The sequence below is a fragment of the Sitophilus oryzae genome, unplaced genomic scaffold (genome assembly GCF_002938485.1).
Source record: "Sitophilus oryzae breed Bouriz unplaced genomic scaffold, Soryzae_2.0 scaffold_1396_pilon_pilon, whole genome shotgun sequence".
NCBI classification, from domain to species: Eukaryota; Metazoa; Arthropoda; class Insecta; order Coleoptera; family Curculionidae; genus Sitophilus; species Sitophilus oryzae.
The window spans coordinates 13,933,796-13,956,609 of NW_022146055.1; the positions used below are offsets into that span (position 1 = coordinate 13,933,796).

The following is a 22,814-nucleotide window of genomic DNA, read 5'->3' on the forward strand; positions in this document are numbered from 1 at the left end:
ATATTTTTTCTTATCCGCTATATTATTTTCTTATCGACTTAATCTATTTATTCAGTTTCTTCCATAATATGTACTCATAATATGATCATGAGCATTGTACTAGTAGCCCCAAATATATACATTCTCCCACTATTTCCAGTGTTATATTATTTATATAAATATATTTTCTGTCTACTAATTCGTTTAGAATTAGTTTTTGGTTTGGAATCATTAATTCATTTTGAAATCTACTTTATTGCTGGCTGTATTTAGTTCGTTAATTTGTGCTTGTAGTACTTCCAGGACTATTGGTATAAGATATTCTCCATCAATTTCCGATTCTTTATTGGTCCAGTCTAGTTGACTGAAGATTTCTTCTTGTGTTGCTGTAAATTGATTTGAAAAGTCACGTTTCCCTGTTGCACTCCTTTGGCAGTTGAGAATTCTGGCGGAATTCAATGCAATTCGGAATTCTGGCGTTCAGAATTCTTCTTACTCTTGCTTTGATATCTTACTCTTGCTTTGATATCTAATATATACAATATTGGCAAAAGTTTTTATATATGGCATGTCTATTTCTAGTTCCGTTGGGGCTTCTATTATTCGAAAAAAAGAATTATTAGAAATTAGAAATTATTAGAAATCAGTACTAGGCCCTATTTTATTTCTTCTTTTTATTAACGGCTCTTTTTATTACTAGCTAACTGCTAACATAAACATCAGTGGTAAAATATGTCTTTTTGCGGACGACACTAGCTTCACATGGAGCAACAAGGACGTCACAGCACTTCATAGGATTATATCAAATGACTTAATCACCATTAAATCTTGGTGCAATTCGAACCTCCCGAGTCTCAACATTTCTAAAACTAAAACTTTGTCGTATAAACACTCGCTGCAGCCTTTTGTACTTAACAAAACCACCATTGACGTCGTAAAATCTGTAAAATTCGTAGGGCTTGTTGTAGTTGTTGTAGACAATTCTCTGAATTGGGACATGCATATCGACGCTATATAACTAGGACTTTTTTAAAAAATTGAAAATATTAACTCTTCCTTCCTTATTTATATTTGAATCCGTTTGCTTAATACGTAAGCATGTATCAGCTTCTCAAGAAAGGCCATCTCACACTTATCCACTCAGGAACGCGGAGCAAGATCTTTATCTACCTACCCCACGCTCAGAGTTAGTTAAAAGTTCAATATTATGCAAGTCGAAAAAAATGCACAATCACCTGCCATTTGAAATAAAATCCATAACATAATTTTCTTCATTTCGCAAAGCTTTGAAACCTTATTTACTAGACAAAGCTTTCTACGCCGTAAATGACTTTAAATGACAAGTAAATGAATTTTGATAATCGAATTTGATCTTGTAAACACTGGCTATTACCATATTTACTATAAACTTACTAAATATTTTTGAATCTTATTTTTATTTTTTTATTCTTTGACATTGTAAACATTTATAAATATTTATTTTAAACAATAAGACTGACAATGTAATTTGTATACTTGTTTTGTATTCTCTTTTGTTTGTTTACTTTACATTTGTCTACAAATTGTAAAAATTTTTGACACAAAAAGGCATTTATTTATTTATTACCTTAGGATATATCGAGTCGAAAGCCTTCTCGAAGTCAATAAAGACTACAGTTAGTGGAAGTTCGTATTCTTTTGTTCGGCTAATCGTTTCTCTAGTGTACCTATGTATGTGATCTATTGTAATAAGCTTAGTTTCTTTTATATTGCTATGTTTAAGAATCCAAATTAAGTGTCACGAATATCTTTCAGGGATTGCGTTTCCAGTTGGAAGGTATGTGCCCCCCGCAAACGTATGGGGTTTAGGATGGAGGATATGCTACTACGTAGCCGGCATCATTTCTCTTATTTTTGCCTTCTTGACATGGTTTACGCTTAAAGAACCCGAAAGGCAATCTATCGGAGAGGATGCTGCTGGACAAGACAATCCGGATGCAAAAAAAGTTACAATGTGGTAAGATATCAGACCTTTTGCAGCAAAAATATTAATTAAAAAATGCGACATTTTATATTTACACGGGGTGGTCTGAAGTGTATTCCGGAAAATTCGCCAGAATAGTCTGCAGATAAAAATAAGTAAAAAAGTTCGTATATGTCCTAAAATGCTGAGTTTCAGAGATACAGGGTATAAAAGTTTCATTTTTATTTCGATTTTTTCCAAATAATTTCTGAAGTAACATCAATATTTGAATGAAAATTGGTGTCTGGGATTTTTTTGTCATTAGACATTTGATTTTAATGTCAATATGACTCCTACTTGTATAGGGCGCTACCTACATATTTTATAACTGGTTTGAAGTGTAATAACTTTTCGTCCGTACCTGTATATAACTACTGAGTAAAAATATATTCATTTAAGAAGTTTTTACGTAAAAAATGTCTTTTGGTAAAATTCGCTACGAGTAATGGTTCTCGAGATATTTGGAATCGAAATTATCAATACCTGTCATCATTGACATAAATTAAACACGTTGACTAAATAGCTATTAGCCTGAAATCATAAATTTGAAATGTTTTTGTGCCAAAAGTTCAACAGAAACTATTTAATTATTTAATAATTTAATAATTTTCACAAAAAGTTTATGATTAATTTATAAAAATAAAAATTTCCCAAATGTATTATTTCAGTTAAATAACTATCTACTCAACGCGCGTTTATTTTTTGTCAATAATGACATGTATTGACTATTTCCATTCTAAATATCTTGAGAACGGTTGCTCGTAACAATTTTTACCAAGAGACATTTTTTACGAAAAAACTCACGAAAATGTATATTTTTTCACTCAGTGTTTTATACAGGTACAGACGAAAAGTTATTACTCTTCAAAACAGTTAAAACACATGTAGATGGCGCCCCCTATTAATAGGAATTATATTGACATCAAAATCAAATTTCTCATGTCAAAAAATTCTGACTGACGCTACTTCAGAAATTATTTAAAAAAAATCGATATAAAAATGACACTTCTGCACCGAAAACCGAATCTCCGAAACTAAGCATTTAAGGGCATACATTTATACGAACTTTTTTGCTTATTTTTTCTGCAGAATATCCCGCTGAAGTTTAGGGAATACAGTTCGGGCCACCAGTGGCGGATACAGAGGGGGGGCCCATGGGGCCCGCCCCCCCCCCCATAAAATCTGTAAATTGGGTTAAATATTAGGCTTTTTTGGTTAAAAATGGCGCCCTAACAGGCTTATTTTGCATTTTTTTTATTTGGGCCCCCCCTAAAATAAATTTCTGTATCCGCCCCTGCGGACTACCCTGTAGAAAATTATTTAGTTTATGCTTTGTTTCAAATTTCGGTAATGCTTCATTCAAGAAATTCTTAAATGGACTATCTGTTAATGGTTCGATAAGTAACATGCCACATACCATACAGTCGAAGAAAAACAGCACAGGGATGGCTTGGAAATGAAGATGGAAATGTTATCGATCGTCATCTACAAGCCAACCTGACGCCGTTTTTTTTTTTCATAGTTTATATTTTACTGATTTGTTTTTATTTTGTTACTTAGTTATAACAATTTTGTTTTTAGGACGATCGTGTCAGATCCCAGAATTATTATGTTATGTTTAGCTGCTTCAATTAGGCATTGCGGTGGTATGTGCTTTGCATACAACTGCGACTTGTATTACCAGATTTACTTCCCGGATTACGATTTAGGTTAGTATATTGATAGAAAAAACTATACATACCGTATAATTAAAAAACGAGCCAAATAGACTTAGACATGATAATCGAAAATGGTTACCATATAATTTTACATATAAAATTACAATTTTCATTTCCAAGCCACCTTCGGTGTCATTTTTTTATACATAGTATACACATAACATATTTTATATAGTCCGATCAAATTAGACAAAAAAATAACAGTAAAGGTACAAAAATTTACAAGCTGAAAATGCGTGTAATTGTTTAAAACATAATTAAAAATAACATTTTAAAATTCCGAATCATTCCGGTGGCTGGACAAAAAAATTATGTGAGGTCAAAGGTCAAAAATCTCGAAAAAAATGGTTTTAGCGATTTTCCGGAAAACGGTAAGTTTTATTATAAAATTACTTTAGACAAAAATTATAGATCATAAAATTCTCTATAAAAATGCATGAATACTTTTTTTCCTTATAGCCAATGTTTCTGACATATAACGGGTCAAAGAGTTGTAATCCTCTAATATGCACACGTTTCCATTCAAGTGTACTTAGCGCGTTTTTTTTAACTTGGTTTCCCCAGTAGGCCAGTATGCCTATTGTGATTCTGTTGGAAATTATATAAGCGATGGAAATAAAGAAAATTAGAAATTTACTAGTCTTATTCATAACCTTCAAATAGTTCTTCTTGTTGTTCTTGGATGTAAGTAAATTGCGTCAATAGTGATGTATCGTTCATATTTTTTCATTGGCATCAAATGAATCCTCTAAACTATTGGTCATTCAACATTAGAACATGACCGGCCTTGACAATTTGTACATGCCACAGAACAAGACAGTCCAACCAGTTTTGCAAAGAGTGAAAATCATGTACTATTTTTACACGCAATAACTGGCTGTGATACATCCAGGATGAAGAAAACAAACAAGACGAGGATCAAGAAGAAGAACAACAAGAAGAAGTATTTGAAAATTATGAATCAGACTAGTTAATTTATATATTTTTTTTATTCCCATCGATTTTATAATTTCCAATCCTTACTAATATCTTTTATTCTGCCAATAGTTTTCAATTAAACAAATTAATTAAAAATTTAGTTAAAAAAAACGTGCTAAGTACCTACCTCATAGGTGGCGATGGCGTGGAAACGTGTGCATATTATGACGATTACAAATCTTTGACTCGTTATATCTCAGAAACAGTGGCTCTAAAGAAAAAAAGTACTGATAATCTTTTTATAAAGAATTTTATGATCTATAATTTTTGTCTGAGGTAATTTTATGATAAAACTCACCGTTTCACAGTAGGCGAAGACGGATGAGATGGCGAGACAAAACCTCCTATTTTTTAAGCCCCTTTTCAAGACTTTATTACTGAATTAAAGTTAAAAAACTTTATCCTGCTCGATACATCTCGAAATAATTTCGTAGCAGGCTTTGAGCATACCATAAACAATTGAAAGTGTCAGCAACATTTTGTACCCAAGCGAGCATCTATTTTGCATGTACAGGCGAAACAAACTTGACACTAATTTTTGAGTGAAGTTATTTTTAAAATAAAACATATTGTGATGGTTGAATATAATAGAGGTAAGTTAGCTTCAGATCAATATAGATTTTAATTATTATAGTGGTTGCTAAGTTTACACTCTTGTTTTTTTGGACTGATACATAATTACTTATTTTTTTAATAATTTTGTCAATTGACAGAGGTGGAAATACAAAGTAATCCAAAGTACTATTTAATTCTCATTTTAAATAGAACTTTATAAATCGCTCTTCGACATAACGTCGATATTTAACGATATTTCACTGTTACTGCAGTGAAGCTAGTCAAATCTTTTAGTGCATTTGTAAAAGGAATAAATTCATAACTTTCGAACCAAAGCAGATGTGAACATGCGGTTTTCAGATTTATGATTAGTAAAATATGTTCTACTTTTTAATATGTTTTTTTTTGTTGGTAAAAATTAATGGCGGATCCAAATGGCAGACTTTTTATTTATCAATCGATTTGTCTCAAATTTGGGGTATGAAATATTAATTTATTAATAGAGGCTTACAACTAACAGCATAAAAATAAAATAAATTAAAACACTTGTTTAAGTTAAACGAGTTTGTTAAAGAATTCCACTAAAAAGTACAAATTAAGTACAATCAAGTACTTAAGTACAGCGTGTTCATTTATAATGTGCCTCCCTTTAACTTCTTTGTTTTTCTCATTAGAAAAAAATGTTCTAGACAAAAGTTATAGGGTTAAATGTGAACTATTTGCACAATATATTCTTTAATATACAAGGTCTTGTATAAACGCGTGACAGGTCAAAATTATATATTTTTAAATGGAACACCCTGTATGCTATTACAATTTTAAAACCTTCACAAAATTTTAATTACTTTTTATATAATTATTCACAGGCGGATATTTCCGAAATTATTAAATTTAAGCATATGTCATATTATATAAAAAGCACTTAAAATTTTGTGAAGGTTTTAAAAATGTAATAATATACAGGGTGTTCCATTTAAAAATATGTACTTTTGACCTATCACACGTTTACGCAAGACTCTGTATATGAAAAAATATACGCTGCAAATAGTTTACATTTAACCCTACAATTTTTGTCTATAACATTTTTTTCTAATGCGAAAAACAAAGAAGTTAAAGGGGGACACATTATAAATGAACACCGTGTACTTGATTGTAGATTGTAGATTTGTACTTAACTTTGTAGCTTTATACTTATTTAGACTGTAGATTGTAGCTTTGTACTTAATTAGCAGCTTTAGTTTATTTTGCAAATTTTTTAAACGTGTTAATACAACATGAGTTCATTTCACTTGTATTTTATGTATTTAGTCAGCTTTTGTTTTCCACAAAATCAATAGTTTTGACATCTTTTAAAAATAATAAACATAATTAGATGGTTTTATACAGAAATTATTAAGTTGCGTTGAATCAGTTTGTCGTAGAAGTTTCGTCTTACTAGCGGCCCGGTCTCCAGCCCGCTGTGCGTTTTGTTGAAAATCGCGAAAAAAACATTTTATTTTGAGATTTTTGATATAATCGCATAATTTTTTCCTGGCACCGGAATGATTCGGAATTTTAAAATGTTATATTTAATTATATTTTAAACAATTACACGCATTTTCAGCTTGTTGTATATTTATGTACCTTCAAATGTCTAAATTGACCGGACTAATATTTTACTAATCAATTTATAGGATTTTTTGTATATTTTTTCAAATAAAGTTTAATATTATGTAAATATTTCCTTTCATAAAAAACGTCTAATGTTTCTGGCAATAGTAGTATTCATTCGATAATTACATTGTAATTTGATAATGTAAGGGATAATTTAATTATTTTAGGTATATTATTATTTTCAAAATCAACTGCTTTGTTCTTCACTTCATATATAAATGAGGTTATTAAAATAATTATTGAATTAATGAAATATTCTACAATTAATTAGAACATATAGGAGTAATGCATAGGAGACGCGGTGACGTCATAATATTATGAATGTGTTTTGAATGAATTTTTTATGCAAATAAATGATAATAGCATACATACAAGCAATAGATAGGTAGGGACAACAAGATATGTTTAATATTCCATTAAGAAAAATATACAGTATGTCTCCGAATTGTCTTTACAACAGAAAAAACATTTTTATTATTGACATTTTGAGAAAAATATGCCTGTTTTAAAATAATTAATCCCGTTTATAGTTTCCATACCATTTTAAAGAAAATTAAAAAAAAACATGAAAATATGGTTGAATTTTTCCTAAAAAAAAGTCCTAAAAATCAATAGGTGTTTCTATGGTAATATAGTAAATTTAGATGTCATTCTTTGATAGATGGACGGTAGATGGTTATTATTAAATTTGATTAACGTCGTATTTTTTGCTATTGCTAAAGTACCATAAGATCGAAAAAACCGCGTCCATCAGTTACTTTGGAAATGAACATCGATGACATTATTACCCACATAGTTTTCCATATAAAATGGCAGCGATCTTCATTCCATAGACATCGCTGACGCCGTTTTTTTTCGATCATTGTATCACATTTTCTGATGACTATTTTCAACCTTTCCGTAACATTGAACTATGTTGTGCTTCTCTGCATGACATTTTAAAACAGCAAAAAATATGACGTTAATTAAAATTCTATCAATATCAATCTATATGCGATCTATCAAATAATGTAATGGGTTGAGAGACATTTTTCATGTTTGAAATGCATTAAAATTTATAGTAGACATTCGAAGAAAAATAAACGTTTATCGTTACTTGCCTTACTTTCAATCTAAAAAGATCTTTTCACAGCTCTTCAACAATCTGATGATTTTACTGATATAATAATAAATAACTTTTCTTTATTAAGAGACCGACTCATCAATTTAATATATAATAAAACATAATTATTCTTTCTCTCAATACTACCAATTTTTAAGTTTGAGTAAATAAATAAAAACAAAATAAAATTCTATTAAAATGATGTACTCCATAGTAATAGATAAAAAAACATATACTTGTACATTATGTCAATCATTATATCATTACGTTGAATGCTGTTATTTTTGCTTTAGTTTTGTCCTAAATATTCTTGAGCTATGTTTTTAACCCAGGAATAACATATATTTACAAACTGGGTTAGGGTATTATGTAAATTAGGGAGGGGGGGGGGGCAAATAGACGTAACTAAAATTTTGTCGCCTACCCAGTCACAAGGGTCACGAGCCGCCACTGCGATAATCAATCAATGAATTCCATTCATTTGCACCTCTCAAGTTATAATTACAAATACAAATCAAATCAGCTGTGTTAATAACCTTAAATTATGTTTCAATAAACAAACCATTAAATAAATATATCTATTATTAATAACATTGTACCATTAATTTTAATTAAAATATTTCAGTAGAATTTTAGTTCTCTACGAATTCATGCATTAATTATTATGTTAAAACTCAAATAAACCAATTTAGAGCTTTATTATTTTATTCTAAAAACTAGAAATAACTTCAATACAACTAAAACTACAGACTACAATTGATTCATTCAACACACATATTTTTACTGTTTATACAAACAGATGCAAAAAAACGCAACGGAAAAAAATTCGCCAAATTTAAAGTAATTTATTTTATTTATTTTAAGCCCTATTGGAGGGGTAGGTGTCTGTCTCACTTGGATAATAAATGTACATGTACTGCCAAAATATAATTTTCTGCCAAACGACTGCCAATGACTGCTAAGAATGCTAAGAAGATGGCCTATGTTCATCATGTAATTCCAACAGTGAGAGACACCCCTTGGCCTTATTTTTATCTTTTTAGCAAACTGTATACAGGGTGTCCCAGGCTGAGCGTGCATTAGAAATTTCTAGCGAACAACAATATCTAGATCGGAGATTTTTTGCACATCATTGTTTCACAATGAGATCTATCGATTAAAAATATTTTCAATATGGCGGCACTTCCGGAAGTACCGGAAGTTGACAGCAACTTTCTTATTTTAAATGGGTACCCCCATTTTTTATTACATACTTAAATTTTCTGTAAAATTTTATGAATTTTGATATCAAACACTCTATACCTAACATTAACCGCTTTTGAAAAAAAAAAATATTTAAAATTTTTGGACAAAAAAAATTGCCTGTCAAAAATATGTGTATAGCCTAAACGTCAAAATTAGTGAATACCACAGCCACTATGTCATAAAGAAAAGACATGTGGCTATCTATTTTAAAAATTAAATTGTTCGAATGTCATATAGTAATGACGTTAGCTGTCATTGAATTGAGCGATTAAAAAATTATCATGAATCATTTTTTTCAAATGGAAACCCACTTTTTTTTATTTCACTAGTATAAAGGCTTTTCAATTCGTTACTTTTTGACCATACATGTTCCTATACCTAAAATAATTTGTTTTTAACTTATTTAAGATTTGGTTTTAAAACGTATATTTTTCTTGATTTTAACCAGTAGCCTATGACTTTAAACCACCGTATTTAAACGTCTAGTAGATGTGGGCATGTCATATTGTGACACTTTGTTTAAAAAGCAGTATGTTATCGATCATCATTTCCAAGCCAATTTGCTCTGTTTTTTTTTTTCGATCATAGTGTATATTATTAATAATATTAACTATTACATATCACTAAAGAGCGAAAATACGAGATATATTTTTATAAATACACTTTTTAAATTCTTAAGCAGGCAGTATTTTTAGTATAGAAAATTCAAATAATTCGTTTTCTGATAGATGGAAATAAATTGTCTGACTGTTTGACACTTACTGTCAAAGGAATCTAGATAAAATGAAGAAAAATATACGTTTTCAAACTAAATCTTAAATAACTTAATAGCGATTTATTTTAGGTATAGGAACATGTATATTCAAAAAGTAACGAATTGGAAAACCTTTTCACTAGTGAAATAAAAAAAGCGGGTTTCCATTTGAAAAAAATGATTTATGATAATTTTTTAATCGCTCAATTTCATGACAGCTAACATCATTACTATATGACATTCGAACAATTTAATTTTTGAAATAGATAACCACATGTCTTCTCTTTATAACACAGTGGCTGTGGTAACCACTAATTTTGACGTGTAGGCTATACACATATTTTCGACAAGCAATTTTTTTCGTCCAAAAATCTAAATATTTTTTTTTCTCAAAAACGGTTAATGTTAGATATAGAGGGTTTAATATCAAAATTTATAAAATTTTAGGGAGAATTTAAGTATGCAATAAAAAATGGGGTCACCCATTTAAAATAAGAAAGTTGCTGTCAACTTCCGGTATTTCCGGATGTGCGGCCATATTGAAAATATTTTTAATCGATAGATCTCGTTGTGAAACAATGATGTGCAAAAATTCACCGATCTAGATATTGTGGTTCTCTAGAAACTTCTAATGCACGCTTAGCCTGGGACACCCTGTATAAATATATCTATTTTAATTGGTAAACTCGATGATTTTATAAACTTTCGTATTTGGCTTATTATACGAAGTTCTTTTTTCATAACAAAAAGCAGTCCTCTGCCGGAAATACTGCTATTATACGATGTTAATCGAAGGGTTATTTTTTACCCTCACACATTAAAACAGTCTGTGCAATAATTTCTTGAGTAAATTTCCCTAAAAGATTTCTTTTCAGTCAAAACCAAGACTCATGACTATTTTGTTTTTTGGGTCATATCAACACATGCCTTGGTTAATTTTTAAGAGTGAAATGAACTTGCGTCATATTAAAAATATCATTAAAAAGTCATGATAATTAAAAAAATTGCTAATTGTTAATGGTAAGTTCATTTCGCTCTTAAGGCGTGTGTTGATATGAGGAAAAAAATATTTTTTTTGCACAGAGTGTTCTAAAGTTATTCTAAGAAACAACCCTGTATAATAAGCCAAATACAAAAGTTTATAAAAAACTGGATTTACCAATTAAAATACATACATCATACACCTCACCCATTTAAAGTTTGAGAATAAGTTGAGGTCGTTTCGACCCCAGTGCCTCCAACTTAACGTCTTTTAGAATCACGATTGGGTCTCATGTAGTACTGTATTTGGATCTATTTTGGGTGTAAGTTAGATACTCCTTTAAAAAACATTCTTATTCTACAGGGTGTTTCAGAAAACATGTGCCATCTCTCGTGAGGAGGTTCCTCACATAAAAATAAGATTTATTTTTCATATCAACATAAGTCCGATTCTGCCTTGTTTCGTAACTACAGGGTGTTAAAGTCTTAATATTTTTTCGATTTATTATAATTTTCTTCCAAGTACTTTTAGCATTTCGAATGAAATTTCGAAGTTTTGAGGGTAAAAGTGGGTGACATATTTTACAGCTAAAAAATTGTCGACAGATTCACCAGGGACGTGCATATGGGTTATTATCATTGGAATATTTTTCTAAAAAAAAGCATGTACGCCACTGACTTTTTTTTCTCTATTTAGCGAAATAGTGTAAGCATTTTAATAGCGATTAAAAGTTGCCTCTTGATATTTTGTCGATTTCGGCCTCCTTGATGAGATAAACGCAATTTTATTAATTTGCCTTGATCCAAGTCTACTAGCAATCTTAAAAAAAATATATCATTAACTTGCAAATGTTTTAAATAAGTCCTCGTTGATTCCTCATCAAAAAATATGAAAAAAAGTTCCTATAAACATGGGTATGGAAATGCATAGTTTTAGAGTTACTGGATGTTTAAACTTTTTAAAATTAGGTTTTTTGTAATAATTACCTTAAAACCCATTATTTTTTTATTTGAAATTGCTGTAGGATTGACTAATAGTAATAATAACAAACAGTAATAATATTTAATAATAAACTAGGCAAAATATATAAATAAAATGAAAAAATTCATGAAAATGGGACTAAAAAATAAAAAAATACATATATCTCTTTAAAGTTGACGTAAAATGTTTCCGTTGCTTTTTTTTCATCTGAGTATATTATATGGTGAGTGTATGAGTGGGTCCCAGTTAGGACCCTCCACTGCAGCAGCGAGGGCCTATATTTATCTGAGAAATTTCAATTTTTATTAAAATTTTCAGGTTGGTGGTTATTTGCCGTCACTATAATCATCGGAAGTATTGGAGTGGTAGCTGGTGGAATTTTGTCTGACAAATTCGTAGCTAAAATGGGTATTAGATCAAGAGTGATTGTACTCGCAGTTAGCCAAATTCTAGCTACCCCAGTAGCGTTTGGAAGTGTTTATTGCGAGCCAGTAGGAGCTATGATCACCTTAGGAATATCTTACTTCTTCGGTAATACTAAACTCTATACTGCCAGTCGTGTATTGTTCATGATATTTTTTTTTTCCATAGCAACTGTTAAAATTGCCTTATATCTATCAAAAATAGTATATAAAATAGTACTTTAACCGCAACCGGGTAGATTAAATGATACTTTCACAGCGAGGATAGGTTAAAAACTTTATTTCTTCTCGCACGTTTTTTAATTGCTTCCATTTTTGAAATTTTTTGTATTCCTTTTCATAAGTTATTCGGTATTTCAATGGAAGTAGTTTGGATATGGCGTTTGTCGCCACAGCCTGAATATCTGTTGGTAATTTACTTATTTCGTTTTGAGCCATTTCTGGCTCCAATTCAATCAGCAATCGACACGAAAGAGAATTAAAAAATATTGACTCAAAACTGATAACTAAAGAGACAGCTTTATTTATTTGTCAAATTACATAGAAACCAACGCCAACCCAGCACAATATTGTTCTCCTCGTAATAAATTCCTTGAAATCAGTAGCGGATACAGAGGGGGGCCCATGGGGCCCGCCCCCCCCCCTAAAATCTGTAAATTTAGTTAAGTATTAGTCTTTTGGGTTAAAAATGACGCCCTAAAAAGCATATTCTACGTTACTTTTTTTTAGGCCCCCATAAAATAAATTCCTGTATCCGCCCCTGCTTGAAATAATAATTTCTGAATATTTTTTAAAACGTAAATCGCTATGGAAAAAAATATTGTTTTATACACGACGATAAAATTACATTATCGTCTCCCGAAATTAATTGAGTGAATTAATCTTTTCGGTCAACGTTAAAATATCGTCTTGTATAAAAAATATTATCGTCTTGTATAAAAAATAACTATTTTTCACTTAATAAATTTAATCCGCAGATTTACAAATATTAGTGGTTGTTAATAATCACAAGGACTGCACACTACAAAAATTGGTATTTTTTTAACTTTTATTCAAAGCGGTACGGTAAAGACTATTGCAGCGGCGTGCGGTGACAATTATAGGCGGGGAAGCGAATCGGTAAAAACCCCTATTTCGAGACATTACTTTTACATTTTCTTAAAAAAATTACCTTTAAAAATTCCGAGGCCAATTCCATTGTTCGATTAAAATTCTATCGAAAATTCTTAAACAAATAAAAACACATAAAGTTATAATAGTTAAAATACGATATTTTAAATTAATTTTCCGAAGCACTAGACGCGCGATAGACACCTATTTGTATTTGAGGTCTATTCGTCATTGCAAATTTGTATATAACATCATCATAAAATTTTGGATTTAATTTATTATAATATTACCTATAAAATGGCAAGCGAACCCGTCCCGATAAATTAAAAGTCGAGGAAGGCGACCGAAAGATCGCTGCCGTGGCTGGCAACTGTGCGCGATTTTCCGGCTTAAATTTGTCGTTTGCGTTCGAGGTCAATAACACCTACATGAAGAAGGGATAGGCGACCGGCTGCGATTTCCAAGCGCGCATCCATGCAGTAAAAAGCTAATTAAATTTACTACGTTTATGTAAGGTTTCAAATAAATAATTTTAACAAATTAATGTTGTGTTATAAAATAACAATATTATTAACGTTTAACTATTTATTTTTTTATCTTTAAAAACTTTAGGGAAGCGGTGCTTCCCCCGCTTCCACGGACCGCACGCCGCTGGACTATTGTCCCCTATTATCGTACCATTAGAATTTGTGATGTTAACAGTTTAATCACAAAACTCGCGTCAAGTCCAACTAAAAATATTGAGCAATTAAATTTTGTTTTAAAAATGGTTTATAATATTACTTAAATTATTAGTATCTAATCTTATAAAAATTTTCAGCCGAAATGTGGTTTGGAATCCTATTCGCAATCCTAGTAGAAATTGTTCCACTCCATCTTAGATCGACAACTGTAGGATTATTTTTGTTTGTAATGAACAATATTGGAGGCAACTTACCGATTGCTGTAGAGCCAGTGTCAAAGGCTATTGGCTACAGAGAAAGTTTATACATCTTTTACGTTGGATTTTATGCAGTCAGTAAGTATACTTCTTTTGATTTATGAAATTGCTCTAAAATAGGAACTGTAGGATTTTCTTACAGTTCTTCAACGTTTAAGTAACACTGTCTCAACAGGGCTACCGGCAAGTTGCAATAGCTGAAATTGTAAGAGTTAACTAAAACGATGTTTCGCGAATATTAAAAAAATTCAGGGAGACAAACGAGGTTACAGACAGGCCTGGAAGAGGTAGAAAGAGAGTTACTACTACTGTGCAAGACCGTCAAATATCCCTAATTGAACGACGCAATCCCCTGCTTTCTAGTACTGCTATTAAAAACGAGTTAGCTCGCCTTGAAGGAGTAAATGTTTCAAGAAAAACCATAGCAAGAAGACTCCATGACAGACGATTACATTTAAGGAGGCCTCTACATGTTCCGAAGCTCAATTTAAAGCACAAAATTACGCGACTACAATGGGCTGAGGAGGGAAAATGGACCTAATTGAAATTTCGTCATATTTAGTGATGAAACAAGAATAAGCCTAGTGTCAGACTCACGACGAGCTTTGGTCTGGAGAGCATCTGGAAGACGAGCACGCTTGAATGCAGCTCAACCCCGTGTCCCGTTTCAAGGGGGAAGCATTATGATATGGGCGGGTATAATGCACGGAGCCCGAACTCCTCTTGTTTTTATTGATGGCACAATGACAGGTGCCCCATATCTTAGTGACGTTTTAGAGCCTATTGTGCGTCCATTTCAAGGGGCAGTGGGGGATGAATTTTTTTACATGGACGATAATGCTCCTCCCCATCACACTTTAGCGGTTCGCGAATTTTGTGAGGAAGAGGTTATAAGAAAACTGTGGTGGCCACCGATGTCTCCAGATATGAATGTGATCGAGCATGCTTGGGGCATGCTAAAACGCCATATTGCCAAAAGAAATGATCCCCCCATACCTTAAATGAATTGAACCTTAAATGACAACTTAATTGAGAGCATGCCACGTCGTCTCACAGCTTGCATTGAGGCTCGAGGAGGCAATACAGACTATTAGTTGTGAGAAATAATTAAAATTGTTTTCAATATTTTCTGTTTGAAATGAAATTTGTTTTTGTTGATTTTCACTCATTATGAAATAAAATTATAATAACAGCCTAGTTGCACTTAGATTTTTAATTTTATATTAGTTAGTCGTGTAGTAAGCCAATATGTCCAAAAATATAAAAGGAATCATATTAGGTCCAAAATAAAAAAATATATGGTTATATGCAATAATTTTGGCCATGTGTGATGTATATGCGTTCAAGTAGGACAGCGTTGAAGTTTGGTTTGGTTTACTTTTACTTTTAAGTACATGTTTGTTGTAAAAATTTATTTTGACTTTTAATTTGTTCCAGGTTCAATCATGTTTTTGTTAACGGTGTTCATCATGCCAGCAGGAGGCGGTTCACCCGCACCGGCTCCAGTAAAAGAATTGACTGGTCATGACAACACGGTTTATAGTCACGACGAAACCAATTTGCCTACCATAACGTCTTTGGTGAGGAACAGCAAACGAAACAACACCGAGAATAGTAGACTGTGACCTAATAATAGGAAATATTTCTTCAGTGAAAATGACTTCTCATTGAACTGATAAACCAAAAGACCTGATGTGTAAATAATAAGTTAATATAGAAAAGAATCAGTTATTATATAAGACAATCTAGGAAATCAACTGATAAAATATGTTGTAATATAATTATTGATATTAAGAAATGATTTTGGAGCTTTTTATTATTAAGGAATCTTATGTGGCCCAATTAAATAACATCAAACATGCCAATGACAAGCAAAGAAGCAAAACCTTTTAAACCTTTAGTATAGATGAATCAGAAATTAAAATATCACTTTGGTAATATCAGCTTCGGCCAATATTATATATGACATTCAAACAATACTACAAGGATACTACCAAATTTAAGTATACCCTGTATACTTAAATTTGCTAGTAGCCTTGTCATATACAAGGTACATATAGTAGCCAATAGGAATTTAAAAACCCATAACAACAGTATCACAGTTTCGGCAGAATGACATCATTAAATCAAACCAAACACATCGAAATTAATTAAATCGAATTGTTTATTGTAAGTGACATTTTCAAAAGTATAATTCGGAAAATGTTGCTTTGATGTACATTGTGTGCATTTCGATTTTTGCTTAGAATTGAAGGAAGAATTGAAATATGTAATAATATACATGGGTTTCTATTTAAAAAAATGAAACTTTGATGTGCCACGACTTTATTAACGACCCTGTATACTTAAATTTATTACTCGCTAATAGATATTTAAAAATCCTATAACTTTTGTATTTAACTTTTTGCGGTACCTCCTATATTTTACCTAATAATCGACCGTTTCCATACATGAAAGCGACCCTGTATATTTTTATAATAATTTTTTAACAGCAGCATTTTTTTTTAAATAATAGCCTGCAACCAAGCAGTAATTACTAACTACTTACTGATTTTATTAATTAATGATTTACGTCAAAGAGTTGGGACTTAAATCGTTTGAACTCTATGTTGAATTTGACTTAAGAAATGCGTTTCGAAATGACTTAAGACTTAAGTCTCTTTAAAACTGACTTCTTGCAGCTCTGACGGTAATCACTAAATTTGACGTTTAAATATAAATGACGGCGGATCTTCATTTTCAAACCATCCCTGGTGCCGTTTTTTTACGATACGATAGTATCGTACAATATGATCGAAAAAAAAATCAGAATCAAATGAAGATCGCTGTCAATCGGTTGTCAAATCGGGTGAACTTTCGTTTAGCCGAAATATGTTATATAAAAAATGACTTTATATTATATGCGTTCTAGAAGGCATTAGGAGTACAAATATACAAAAATTTTCCTGCGGAAATGCGTCATTTTCATTTTCCGGACTTTAGAATAGCCGAAATCTGTTACACTAAAACTAGCTTCTGGGATGTGTTTTAGTCATTTTTCTGGACATAAGAATACAAAAAATTGTTTGCGGAAATTTTTGATTTTCATTTTATATAAAAAATGCTCTGACTTTAGAATAGCCGAAATCTGTTACGTTTATATCAATGTTTGTATTAAATACCGTATGATCGAAAAAAACGGCGTCCAGTTGGCTGGGAAATGACGATCTATGACATTTCCCATATAAATTTACATATAAAATGACAGCGATCTTCATTTCATAGCCATCGCTGACGCCATTTTTTCTCGATCATACGGTATTATAAAAACACAAAAAAAATTGTGCAGAAACTTTTTATTTTCATTTTCTATAAAAAATGTTCTGACTTTAGAATAGCCGAAATCAGTTACATTTACGCTAGTGGTTCTGAATTTTAGACATACAGTATTCAGACCTTGTTGTCATCACAAAAAAGTCTACGGAAGTTTGCCTTTTTCATGTTTTAGAACGAATAGTGATCCTCTTCCCGACCTTCAACACAGATCAATAAATAATATCTATTCTTATCAGCTTAATATCGCTACAATCGCTATAACATGCACACCATTTTTTAAAAAGTAGGCAGTTTATACAAAAATATATTCGCCTTATTATATTATCTATTCTACAAGAATTGGTTATTCGACTCCGAAAGATGTTTTACCCCACCCAGCACCCCTATTCGCTCCCGGGTCCCGTAAGCTTCTAAACTGAAAAATGTATGAAAAACAAAGTGAAGCCCACCGGAGTGGTAGGACCCGATAAAGTACCCTCATTTCTGTTGAAAGATTGCGCAATAGTTTTTTCCTCCCCACTAACGAAATTATTTAATCTGTGCCTGAAGATAAATACGTTTCCTGTTATCTGGAAAACCTCAAAGATCATCCCAGTATTTAAAAAGAACGATAGAAATAATATTGAAAATTATAGACCTGTAACAATAATTTCTAATTTTTCCAAATGTTTAGAAATGGCTCTCTATGGCACATTGGCGTTCCAGGTGGGAGGTAGAATTTCACCAAATCAGCATGGTTTTATAAGGGGTCGGTCGACGACAACTAATCTTTTAAGTATTACACAATTTATTGCTGACTCTATTGATACAAAGAGTCAGGTCGACGCTGTGTATACTGATTTTTCTAAAGCGTTTGACCGACTTGACCATGGGATCCTTCTTTTCCATCTGGATCGGATTGGGTTTTCAGCTAACTTATTAATGTTGTTTGAGTCCTATTTAAAAAACAGATTGTTAAGGGTGGAGTATTGTGGCCAGAATTCGGTCGAACTGTGCGCTACTTCGGGTGTACCCCAGGGGTCTATTTTGGGACCGTTATTGTTTAACATTTTTATAAACGGTGTCACTGATATAATTGATTTAAGTGTCTTACTGTCTGCAGACGACATGAAGATATTTTCCCGCATTGATTCGCCTCATGACTGTGAACGGCTTCAGAGGTGTGTTGATCGATTAGTTGCATGGTGTTCATATAATAACTTACCATTGAACGTTGAAAAATGTAAAGTCATGTCTTATACCTTGAAATCGGAAACACAAATTTATAATTATTCTATCGGTGATACGATGATAGGTAGAGTATCTGTTTTTAAAGATTTGGGTGTCACATTTGACAGTAAACTATCTTTCGTTCAGCATATATCTGAAGTCGTTCAATCTTCGTTTAAGGCCTTGGGATTTATTGTGCGTAATACTAGAGATTTTAGCAATAGTAACACATTAAAACTACTCTATTATGCTTTTGTAAGATCAAAGCTAGAGTATGCATCAATTGTATGGTCGCCGTTTTATGCGGCACATATTAATGCTCTCGAGCAGGTACAGCGTCGTTTTCTGAAATATCTGAGTTTAAGAACTGATGGGGTTTACCCGCAAATTGGCTGCTGTCACAGCTCTTTATTGCAGAAACATTCTCTAGATTCCTTGGAGGTTCGACGGACAAATTCAGAGCTGAAATTTTTATACAAGTTATTACATAATGAAATTGATAGTCCGGATGTTCTCAGTCAAATCAATTTTCTGGTCCCACGTAGCTCTCGGTATAGCTTTACATTTTATGTGGCCTCCTCGCGCACAAATGTAAGTAAATATTCGCCATTGAAACGTATGCAGGATGCATATAATTTATATCAGTGTAATTTTGATATTTTCAGCTGCAGTTTGGTTTCGGTTGTGAGTTCAGTTTAGTGGTTTTTCTTGGTTTTATATTGTTGTTGTTTTTTCATTGATATGTATTTTTCTCATTGATATTATTTTTGTTTAATTTAATTATTTTGTATTGATTTTTTGTGTGTAACCCACTCTGTAATTGGCGTAAGCCATAGAAGTGTAGAATAAATAAATAAATAAATAAATAAATAAATAAATAAATAAATAAATAAATAAATAAATAAATAAATAAATAAATAAATAAATAAATAAATAAATAAATAAATAAATAAATAAATAAATAAATAAATAAATAAATAAATAAATAAATAAATAAAATAAATAAATAAATAAATAAATAAATAAATAAATAAAATAAATAAATAAATAAATAAATAAATAAATAAATAAATAAATAAATAAAATAAATAAATAAATAAATAAATAAATAAATAAATAAATAAATAAATAAATAAATAAATAAATAAATAAATAAATGGATAAATAAATAAATGGAATGGATAAATAAATAAATAAAATAAATAAAATGGAAATAAATGAAATAAATAAATGGAAATAAATGGAAATAAATGGAAATAAATAAATAAATAAATAAAATAAAATAAATAAATAAAATAAATGGGATGAAATGGAAATAAATAAATAAATAAAGTAAATAAATGAAATGGAAATAAATGGAAATAAATAAATAAATGGGAAGTAAATGGTAAATAAATGGAAGTAAATAGATAAATGGAATGGATGGAATGGAAATGGAGTAAATGGAATGGAGTAAATAGATGGAAGATGGAGTAGATGGAAATGGATAGATGGATTAAATGGAATAGAGTAAATGGAGTAAGATAGATAAATAGATAGAATGGAATAAATAAATAAATAAATAAATAAATAAATAAATAAATAAATAAATAAATAAATAAATAAATAAATAAATAAATAAATAAATAAATAAATAAATAAATAAATAAATAAATAAATAAATAAATAAATAAATAAATAAATAAATAAATAAATAAATAAATAAATAAATAAATAAATAAATAATTACAAAATGTACAAAAGTACAAAATGACATTGACACATTTCCGCAGGACTTTTTTTGTATTTCTATGCTCGTAAAGACTCGTATAAAACAAAATATAAATTAATTTTTCATGTAACTGATTTCGGCTATTCTAAAGTCAAAGCATTTTTTTATGTAAAATAAAAATAAAAAATTTCCGCAGACACTTTTTTGCGTTTTTATGTTTAGAAAAATGTCTAAAACACATCCACACATCCCGAAGACTAGTTTTGATGTAACAGATTTCGCCTATACTAAAGTCCGAAAAATGAAAATGACACATTTCCGCAGGAAATTTTTTGTATATTTGAACGCCTTATATATGTATATAAGAGATTTCGGCTAAACGAAAATTGAGCCGTCAAATCTAAGATAGTTTTCTTTGAAGAACTGTATTTTTATTACAATTTAACCCGACCGTTTTGTGCATTACCATGTCAACCGAATGATCGCCATGAGTTAGTTACACTAGTTCAGTTCAAATATTTTGCCACTCACCTTCTAGGTATCTGTCGAATAACAAATCAAATATATTCTTTAGGGGAGCTCTCCAAATATCTTTAGGGGAGCTATTTTTACTGAGGCTTATCTATTTGTGATTTAGCCCCAAAGGAAAAGGTCTAGGGATGTTATTTCGTATCAGAAATTTCCCAGAAGTGTTGTTTTGCAAAGAGACGACGCCAATACTGACCGCCTAGGTCGCATCTGTTAACATGAATCTGAAAATAAAATTAGGTGCAAACTTTATTAAAATTAACTAGGTATTGATATTACAGAATTGTATAACAGAATTAATAAACTAAAAATGTGTTTTAGTACTCTACTATAATAATAATTAAATAAAATTTTGTTAAACATGTCTCGAGATTTAAGAGTTTTGCAACTCTAATTCAGGTTGAGTTAGTCTTATTGCGTAAAACTAATTATTTAATTTACTAATTAATTACTGAACTCTAAAATCCAGCTTTAGTTTAAATCATTTTCAGCCTTACAAATTGGTTAACTAAAATTAAAATAATATCGTAAAACAACTGTCTATGTCTCAAGTTTTCTATCATTTTAAATTTTAAGTCACCTTAAAAATAATATTTTTAATAAAATATAATGTTTATTGAAATAATACATATATGTTATATTTGAAATAACATAAACTTCACATTTCCACAAGAATTTAAAAAATATTAACATTTAGAGTCTATTATAAAATATAAAGCACGAAAATTCAAATCATAAAAAGATTTAAAAGATAAAGATTCTTATAACTTACAGTCAATTTGTAGGACCTTCGGTTTGTGTACGTTAGCGATGTAATCACAATAATATGTATAACACAGTAATTATTATGCTCTTCATAAGTGTAAAATGTATTACATTACTTGTTTTCGTTTTGTACGCTAATAAAATAATAGTAATAACCAATCAAAACGGAAAATCAGGAATTCAACAGTTCGTTCAAGGCAAAAACGTTTTTCGTTTTATTTAGGTTAGGTTTGGCGAGTGCGACTGCGCGATGAATTCTGACTCAACTGGCCAGCGCAAACACAATAATTCGACTTCCTCAATCGTTTGAAAAGTCTTGCTTTTGTTAGTTTGTCTATGGATACTACTAAGAATATATAAACAAGTATACTACTAAGCTCTGTGTTAAATTAAGCTCTAATTTTCGTAATTTAAAAGTTTTTCACATATTTTATAATAAACATATATTAAACTGTATTATTAATACTATTTTATTTCTTTGAATATAACGTATGATCAAAACACCGGCGTCCAGTTGACTTGGAAATAACGATCGATAACATTCCCCACATAATTTTACATATAAAATGACAGCGATCTTCATTTCATAGCCATCGCTAACGGCGTTTTTTTCGATCATAACATTTCTTATACTGTATTTTGAAATACTAGGATATGAAATGTAGATCTGTGTAATAGATGAAGCACAGATCTTCAATCATAGGTCGTTAATACCCATAAGTCTTTACTCATTGAATTAATATTTGGTAATTCAAAATTATAGTTTTACCTGCATGCTTAAAATCTTGGAGTAGATCAAAAATACCGCTCTAGAAAATGTTACCCATCACTAATAAGTCTGAATAAAAGTCCAAAATTACAAAAT

The 22,814-nt window shown here is 30.6% G+C and overlaps 1 protein-coding gene across 2 annotated transcripts in view; it reads left to right on the forward strand.

Moving 5' to 3' along the window:
* The window catches only part of LOC115876069 (putative metabolite transport protein HI_1104), a 66,468-nt gene extending 50,331 nt beyond the window's left edge, over window positions 1–16,137 (forward strand). The window contains exons 5-9 of one of the 2 annotated variants that reach the window (XM_030891753.1): window positions 1,774–1,975; window positions 3,563–3,690; window positions 12,268–12,480; window positions 14,302–14,499; window positions 15,859–16,046. In XM_030891753.1, coding sequence (XP_030747613.1) covers window positions 1,774–1,975; window positions 3,563–3,690; window positions 12,268–12,480; window positions 14,302–14,499; window positions 15,859–16,046 — 929 coding nt within the window. Of the gene's footprint in view, window positions 1–1,773; window positions 1,976–3,562; window positions 3,691–12,267; window positions 12,481–14,301; window positions 14,500–15,858 lie in introns of both variants that reach the window. The other variant, XM_030891752.1, reaches the window with a different exon arrangement.
* The last annotated feature ends 6,677 nt before the right edge of the window (window positions 16,138–22,814 follow it).